The sequence below is a fragment of the Malus sylvestris genome, chromosome 2, assembly GCF_916048215.2.
Source record: "Malus sylvestris chromosome 2, drMalSylv7.2, whole genome shotgun sequence".
Classification (NCBI taxonomy): domain Eukaryota; kingdom Viridiplantae; phylum Streptophyta; class Magnoliopsida; order Rosales; family Rosaceae; genus Malus; species Malus sylvestris.
In genome coordinates this window covers 14,145,890-14,154,650 of record NC_062261.1, presented here as the reverse complement: position 1 = coordinate 14,154,650, position 8,761 = coordinate 14,145,890, and the positions used below count along the sequence as shown (strand labels likewise).

Here is an 8,761-nt window from a genome sequence, read left to right as displayed (position 1 = left end):
AAATTTAATTTAAAATTATATATATAATTATTATAGTTAATGTTTGGGGGTATAATTATTATAATTATTATAGTTAATATATATATATATATATATAATTATAGTATTTTTTAGGGTTATAAAATTATTAAATTAATATTCTACTTATCATGTATCATGTTACTCACGTGTATACCCGAATCAACCCGTTATCTTAACAGGTGTTTATCGGGTTACCCGATAACAATCCAATTTGTTATTGTATCGATTCGAATATCTGTTAATTTCGTGTCGTATTGTGTCGGATTATCGGGTCATGTCAGGCCAGTTTGTGGTTCACCCACTGGAGCCCTGCTCTGTATCCACACCGGTAACACCACCACAAAAACACAAACTGATTTAAAAAGACAAGGACCGGTGACCAAACTCGGCCCAATTGTGTATATTGTTTGCTTCAAGGTGCGGGCGGCGCGAGCGAGCGAGCGAGAGAACGCGCGCGGGGGAGAGAGGAGAGAGAGCGCGAGAGGTTGGTCTTGTCAGGTGTCTAGGGTTTTGAAAATCCCAGAAATTGATTGATGGATTGAGATTGCACAAGGTTAGTGAGCGCGTAAATGAACAGATTTCATGCCCTAAATTTCAGTTTTTCTCTAATTGAATCCCAATTTTCGTAAATTGAAGAAAACAGAAAGAAAAAAAATGTCGAATTCGAAAATGGTGAGTTTGATTTGGTTTATGCCGATTGTGTGTGAGAAAGAGGTGTGCTTATCATGTGCAGGAAGCGAGTGTGATAGATTTGTTAGAGAGAGAGTGCTTAGAAGAACAAAAAGCTCTCCTTTTTTCAATTTTAGGGTTTCTTTGCCCCCTTTTGAGCTGCCTTCTCCAATTACCTCATGGACCGTAAGCTCGTGGTAAGTTTTATTATTTATTTGGTTTCTTTTTTCTGTTTTTTTGGCCTATGTATTAAATTTTGCAATTTTATTAATGGGTTGATGGAATTTATTTGAATTGGGTTGTCTGTGATCGTAATTCAGGTTTTGGGCATTCCGTGGGATATCGATACGGAAGGGCTGAAAGAGTATATGGTCAAATTTGGGGAATTGGAAGATTGTATTGTCATGAAGGTTTGCCAATCACCCAACCCTTTTTGCTTCGCTAATGCTGTCGTTCCTTTTCGAAATTTATTTATCTGTGTTCCTCTTGTGCTTTACTACTTGAATTAATTTTGATAAGTTAGTTTTGTCGCCGCTTGGTTTGGAAGGTGAGTGTTGCGCAAATTTCGTGTAACATTTCCTTTCTCTCTAACCTTAAAAGCATTTGTTACTGTATTTGTTTCCATATTTATTAGGATCGGTCAACTGGTCGGTCTCGTGGATTTGGATATGCAACATTTGTATCTGCTGAAGATGCGAAGGTGAGTTGGATTAGAATTTTCTAAGGGTCCTATTTGTACTGGCTAAATGTTTTCAATGATTGCAATATTGCATGATCACTTAGTTAGGAAACGTAAATGTGTTAAGAATCTTAAGAATTAAGATCAACAGTCAGTATCAAATTTCTTATGCCTTACATCCTTTTTACTATAGAATGCAGCATCAAGTGAGCACTTTCTTGGCAATCGAATGCTGGAAGTTAAAATAGCTACTCCAAAGGTGATATAAATTCATGACAAGCATTGCTTTAATACTGTTCTCAAATTTTTATTTTGGTTAATCATAATTGTCGTCCATGTGTGTTTGTGTTTCTTTAACATAACAAGTTTTGTGGGCTGTATTGCCAACAATCTTTCTTTTTTTTTTTTACAGGAGGAGATGAGAGCACCTGCAAGAAAAGTTACCAGGATATTTGTTGCAAGGATCCCACAATCTGTGACAGAAGCAAACTTTAGAAGGTACTTAAATGTATTGTTGTTGCAATATGTTAGCTATCGTTGTTGACTTCTTTGTATACTATTTTGTGAGTTATGATGTGGAATTAACCTGATGTTTCTTTGACTTTCTTTTGCAGTCATTTTGAGAAATATGGTGAAATAACGGATTTATACATGCCGAAGGTTCTCTATCGAGCTCTTCAAACTCACATTATATTAGATGTTGTAATTTTGTGTGTGTTGATGTTTCAGTACATATCCTTCCAAGTCTTGTAAATATGCATAGATATGTCTGTGCACGTACCCACCAAGTCACACATTTACCTTTCGAATTATTGCTGGGTTGGACCTAGTACCCTATGATTGTCACAAATGTGTTTTTTTCAGGATCAAGGCTCAAAAGCACATCGTGGAATTGGGTTTATAACATTTGAAAATGCAGGTCAGACCATCTCATGTAGTCTCTTGTGTCTTGCATCATGCCTAATGTCAGTTTCCGTTTTCCATTTGAATTTAAGTCCTTTGGTGGAAACATTAAGTTAGTAGTTTGCTTTACTTGAGCTTGCAATGGACATAAATTTATTTGTGATGATGTGGGAAACGCATGCAGTGAGACCGTGAGATAGGGGAGAATTAAAGGTCAGTGGCATTTTGTTGCATGGAACTATGGAAGAAAGGATGTTTTCCTCTAGCACATTTGATTACTTTATATGTTCTTTTTACTGGCATTTACATCTGAAATTCTTTATATGTTGATGTCATGTTTTGTTTTTCCATTAAGTCTTGTAAGAAGTGGTTAGTTTATCATTATCCAAAATAGGAATTGAATATAATGAGTTAGCTTCATTAGGATAGATGATCTGGGAGCTGATTGTATGATATATTCCTTTGTGGTTGATATCATTATTGTTTTGAGGAAAAGTACTGGACAAACAAATGTTCTTTGTTGCAGATTCCGTGGAAACATTGATGGCTGATACTCATGAATTAGGCGGTTCCAATGTAGTTGTTGATCGAGCTACACCCAAGGCAAGTTACCGCTTTGACAATCTGTACTCCTTCGTTTTTTGAATTTATAGCACTAATTCCCTTTGAAGTTTAAAGATTGGTTGTAAAGATATCACTAATTCAAGAATCTAGATACATAATTTCTTGTTTTCAGGAAGAAGACTTCAGACCAGTTGGAAGAATGGCGCAACAGGGTGGCTATGGTGCATATAATGCTTACATCTCAGCAGCAACTAGATATGCAGCCCTCGGGGCTCCTACTTTGTATGACCATCCTGTACCAGGACCAGCTTTTCCAAGTAAGTACTATTACAAGTTACAACACAAAGCATTTCATGTGAAGAATATTAAATTGCACTGTATGTGACTACTTAGAAGTTACAACTAAAAAAAATCATCTTGTGTTGCAATAGGAGGGGAATCTTCTCGAGGACTAGGCAAAAAGATCTTTGTTGGCCGGCTTCCTCAGGAAGCAACCTCTGATGATCTCCGCCAGTATTTTGGGAGATTTGGTTGTATAGTAGATGTCTATGTTCCAAGGGTAAGATATCATATATTTTGTAATTAACTAACTGTATTCTTGATATTGGAACCTGAAAATGTGTGAATACTCAATTATGTAGGACCCCAAAAGAACTGGGCATAGAGGATTTGGTTTTGTAACTTTTGGGGAAGATGGTGTAGCCGAACGTGTATCACGAAGGTCTCATGAGATTTGTGGCCAGGAGGTAGTAGAAGGAAGCGAAGTTTCATTGTACCTGTTCACTTATGCTTCATTAAGATGGAACTTAATATGTTGTTATGTAGGTTGCAATAGACACAGCGACACCTCCCGAGGATGCTGGTATGAGTGGAAATTTTATGATGAATAATGTAGAGCCCTTTGCCGGCTATGGTGGTCCTATGCGCTCCTATGGCAGGATGTATGGAAGTCTGGATTTTGATGATGTGAGTATATTTTATATGTTTAGTAAGATGTACACATGGCAGAGTAGAGTTCAAAAGATAATGATTATATGGGTGACAAATGGTGTCCTGCAATAAACTTTTGCTAACATACTGCATCTCTAAATTTTGCAGTGGGGTTACGGAATTGGCAGTGGGGTCGGCGTTGCAAGACCATCAAGAGCAAACTGGAGGTACAGGCCATACTAGGGAGATATGGCTCGGGAAATTTGGTACGAGATATTAGGAATGTCAACAAAATGCCATGCAGATCTTGTTTATTTTATATAAGATTTAAGGTTCGCATCCTTAGTTCACGTCCCCAATAATGTTCTTGTCGGACTTTTGAAATAGTTGAAATAGTTTGGTATTGGATCTGCTCTTCCTGAGTAGGAAGTCCTTTTTTCGTATTGGATCTGCTCTTCTGTTAGCATGAACATGAATTTCATTCTATTCGTCGTCTTCATTCCTAAGGGAACTCCCCACCCGAACCACTCTTAAGACCACCAAGCCCTCTTGAATGAGTTTTACTATAGAAGCTTTCAACGTAGACCCACGGACAAAGATAAACTGCTCATTGGGAATGCAATGCATTATGCACACAACCAAAATGACATGGTAAAAGGCCAACTAAGAGTACAAAGGAATTAGGAAGCATCACAGGTGAAGCAACTGCGTAGGGAGCCCATCCGAACATGTCTACCGAAGGAACGAGCCTTCTCGGAAGTTTTGGGAGCTTGCTGGTTGTCTTTCGTTGGCACTGAGCTTCTCATTTTGTGAGCTTTAACCTGTGCATTTCTCAAATTCTTCGTGATCTTATCCATCGTCGACGATCTCTTCTTTTCCAATTTCATCTGCAACAAACCAACATTGTAGTTACTAATGCCTACAACATACATGGACAAATATTTATGTTAAGCGTTTTGCAAGAAAGAGAAACCTCGAGTTTTCTTAATGCTGCTTCAGCTTTTGCCTTCTGCAAGTTTTCCCATGCAGTGATCTTGGCTTCCTCTCTTTGCCACCTGCACACATGGTCAGAAAGATTTGGTTTCGTGATCCATGTTTCGGCAACAATTCAATGGTTACGATTACAATTTTCGGGAATTACCTTGAAATGTTCATAGCTGCATCTGCAACATCAAAAGATGAAGCTTGATTTTCGATAGCAATTTTGTCGAAATCATAAACATCCGGGGGTCCTTTCGTGTTGCTTCCACGTCTTCTAGTTCTAGACCCCATAGTAACATTGGTTCCATTGTCTACCCGCACTTCCCTGACCTCCAATTTGGCAAAATGGTCGTGCTGCTGCTCCACAATGGAAATGAGATTCGGAGACGATGGAGCAAATGATGACCTCCTATTAGGAGGTGGTGGTGAGTGGAGGCGGCCCTTCGGGCTTATTTGGGTTGCCATGTCTCGTTGCGAAACAGCTCGAGGAATTCCCGGCTTCTCAGACTTTTTTGTATCCAGTTTCTCATCTGCATATTTCACATGTTGATTTTAGCCATGAATCATTCAGTATTCGACGCAGCTCGAGAAAATTAAGAATGGAACTAGCAACAAAATTAGCCCCGAACCCCTCATGATTAATTGAGATTTCGATTAAATATCTGATACGAAAATTAACAGTTTGACAACATAGCATACACAATATCTAACACGAAACATGGTGCTATTGAAGATGGGAAAGAACTCACTTTGCAATTCAGACAATCCAAGCACACTACTTAATCTTCCCGTTCCTCCACTCCCACCATAGAGAAGAGAGACACTATCAGCAGCCAAAATTCCCGTTGAGAATGGCGAACCAATCATGAAATTTCTCACAATGCCACCATCAAATGCTGGATTTGCAGGCGAATAGTTTGAGTAGTGTACAACCCCAGAAGGAGGCGCAATTGGACCACTCTTGGACTTAGGCCTCCTCTTCTGATCCTGAGAATGTGAGCTCTTGTTGCTCTCCCCATATCCGATCACGGGGCTGCAAATCCACCTCTCAGCATCCTCCCATTTTGAAGGCATAGTCCTCCCACCATTACTCAACCCCATCAAAGAAGTGTTCCCATTGACGATATGCCTCTGTCCACTGCTTGTCGGCAACGGCACACGCTCCGAGCTCCAACCCTTTTGGCCTCCAATTCCATTACCGCGATAATCGGATACTCCTAGGGTTGGAAATAAACCCAAATCATGAGAAACAGAACCTCTATTCATGTTACAAAATATGTTCTCAAGTTGTAAGCTTGATTAAGCATATGATGTTTGTTGCAAGACGCTCGTAACTTAGTTGGTTAAAAACATACGCACTCCCTACACTAGAGGCTTTGAGTTCGATTCCCCCCTTACTCAATATCGCTTGCATTAAAAGAAAAAATGCATATGAAGTTTTGCTCAATGTACTTTCTTCATTTGCAGTTGCAGCAAAGAACATGTTGACACAGCTGTAGTTTTGGCATTTTTGGCGCGGTGGCTACTTCAATTTCATTGGATTTGGACCACTCAAAAATTCACTCATGAAATTCCACATATAGCTGCCAAAGTTGTGAATCAAATCAAAGACTTGGACGGTAGGGAAGTAGACAACAGCATTAAAGGCATGGTATCGTTTGTCCCAATCAAGGGCATTGTTGCATGCTTTGATGGCTCACTGTTTCTTTGTAATCTCTGTCCCAGCAGTTAGGTCATTTTAATCGTTTTTTTTTTAATTTTAATTGCTTTCCACCGTCCCATATCTGAATGAGTGATTGATATCCATCAAATTCCTACTGTTTGTACAAGTAGAGATATTAAGGAACTGTTCTTTTGCAAGAAAATGGTCTGGTTACAATGCTACGTTCCATACAAATTTTATTTAAGATCTAACCGTTTGATAATTTATTAGATTTCTATATGCAAAGTCCAAATCATTGATTTTCCAAATCACTCAATAATATGTATCATAAAAGAAAATTTTATTGAGAACATAAAATACTTTTGTTATCGGTAGTAAAAATGGATTTGGATACTCTCCTGAGCTAATGGAGAGGATCCTCCTGACCAGTTATCATGGGCTGTTGGATTTTTATCCAACAGCTATAAACAGGGGGTCCCTTTAAAGTTATAATAATTATAGCCGTTGGATTTTTATCCAACGGCTCATGATAACTGGTCAGGAGGATCCTCTCCATTAGCTCAGGAGAGGATCCAAATCCAGTAAAAATGATGTATTTATGTATTCTATATTAACGATATGACAAGATAAATCTCTGTCCACACCACATCAAACTTTAACGATCCAAACCGTTTATTTTTCAAGTTGCACCTCATAGATCATCCTTACAAAATATTAGCCAAATCGAAAATATTTAAAACATCTAATTAGGTTTAAAAAATTTAACGAATACTTAGTTATATAAGAAAACAATGAAATTTTATCTTGATAAGTAAATAGGCAAATGATTTCAGATTGAATTGAATTTTTGTAAGGATGATTTATGAATTGAGACTTACAAAATAAATCGTTCGGATCGCTGAAATTCTATGTGTACTGAGCCCTACAACTAATCCCCATTTTTTGAAAAAAAAAAATAAGAATCCCTGTGCATAAAGGACCTGCTTTTATATATATATATCTCTAAGAACAGTAGTCTCATATATATATATATATATGTATGTATATATGTGTATAAAGTTTGTGAATTACTGGGTTGTGGCATTTTCGTGTAGCATTTTATTTCATTTATGGGGGTTTTTTGATTGCTGGCAGGTCGGTGATTCAGGCACCAGGCATCTCGGTAGTCATGTGGGCAACCCCCACCCAAATACGGGCTGCAGTTAGTCATGACCAAGGTATTAAATATTAGTAATATCGGAAATATCGGTAGTCCGAAAACATAAAAATATCGATAGAAATATCGGAATAATATCGATATCGATAAAAATTACATGGAAACCACGGAAATTGTAAGAAAAACCTGGAAATTTTTATTGAAACTTTGCAGGATGTTTATTTAGTCAATTATCTATTAGTTTATCACAAAAAATTGTAAGGAAATGCATTGCATGATGGATTTAACATTATCAAGTTGATTATATAGCGAGCTGACAAACATTGTCTAAACATACCATAATTATTTATATATAATGAATTAGTACAATATTTTACACTTTATACATTGCATGGTAAGATACATGAGTGACTTAGTACCACATAGAGTTCCTATGAGATTCAAATTTTTCACTATCTTCATCATCTCTATGTGTAGGATGAGTGTATTGTGAAGAGTAGTTATCAAATGATAAATCCCCAAAATAGTTTTGCATGTAATTGTTAACATGCCACCCATATGGATCCGAGATTGGTTGACGTTGTCCATAAGCAAAATCATTTGAAGATTGAGTCTCGGATTGTTTCCATGAGTGGCTCGATTCCATCCCAACAGGAATGGGATATGAAGGGTAGGGAAATGGTTGGTTATGAGTATTACCATAGTTACTACTTCCCACTCCAACAGAGTCCGAAGTTCTAGATAACGAGTCATTTTCTTGACTTGACAAAATCCCTTTGCCTTTTTCTCTACGAGTATAGTCCTTCCCTATGGCACCAATTCCTGGTCCTGCCCGCCTACTGCCATGGTCATCATCCTGTGTTGCATGCGTGAAGTTTGCCTCACCAGTGAAGGGGCTCATAAATCCGGTAGGTGGTCCAACATAGTTTCCATATCCACCACCACTACCTCCAGCTCCACTACCTCCAGCTCTACTATATCCTTCATCATTCCTACCTCCGGTGGTAGGTGAGTCTCCTGATCTTGTACTAGAGCTATCATTAGTATCAGCACAATGTTGTGGTTGTGTAGGATTGGAAAAAAGTGGAATTCCAGTGTTTCTTGGTCTTGGGCGCAAAAGTTCTTCCAAAGAGTCAGCGCTGCTAGATCTCACCTCCTTCTCTAATACTCTTTCTACATTTATCCCTTCATTACG

The 8,761-nt window shown here is 38.1% G+C and overlaps 2 protein-coding genes across 3 annotated transcripts; one reads left to right on the top strand and one right to left on the bottom strand.

Annotated features, from left to right (window-relative positions):
* Positions 1-363: 363 nt before the first annotated feature.
* Positions 364-4,209, top strand: LOC126586159 (uncharacterized). Of its 2 annotated transcripts, none has more exons than XM_050250863.1 (14): positions 364-574; positions 755-887; positions 1,011-1,100; positions 1,325-1,390; positions 1,563-1,628; positions 1,782-1,867; positions 1,984-2,029; positions 2,234-2,288; positions 2,799-2,875; positions 3,009-3,153; positions 3,268-3,395; positions 3,478-3,582; positions 3,662-3,802; positions 3,935-4,209. In XM_050250863.1, the coding sequence occupies exons 2-14, from the start codon at positions 870-872 to the stop codon at positions 4,007-4,009; spliced, it is 1,098 nt and encodes a 365-aa protein (XP_050106820.1). In that variant the 5' UTR covers positions 364-574; positions 755-869; the 3' UTR covers positions 4,010-4,209. The 2 variants fall into 2 exon arrangements, with proteins under 2 accessions (XP_050106820.1, XP_050106826.1); XM_050250869.1 differs by having other exon boundaries at positions 365-574; positions 2,799-2,879; positions 3,013-3,153.
* Positions 4,210-4,313: 104 nt separating this feature from the next.
* On the bottom strand, positions 4,314-6,266 carry LOC126586148 (uncharacterized). The gene is made up of 4 exons (XM_050250855.1): positions 5,497-6,266; positions 4,908-5,277; positions 4,740-4,821; positions 4,314-4,653 (listed from the first exon to the last, which is right to left on the bottom strand). Exons 1-4 carry the CDS (start codon positions 6,011-6,013, stop codon positions 4,447-4,449), a joined length of 1,176 nt encoding a protein of 391 aa, XP_050106812.1. The 5' UTR covers positions 6,014-6,266; the 3' UTR covers positions 4,314-4,446.
* Positions 6,267-8,761: the final 2,495 nt, after the last annotated feature.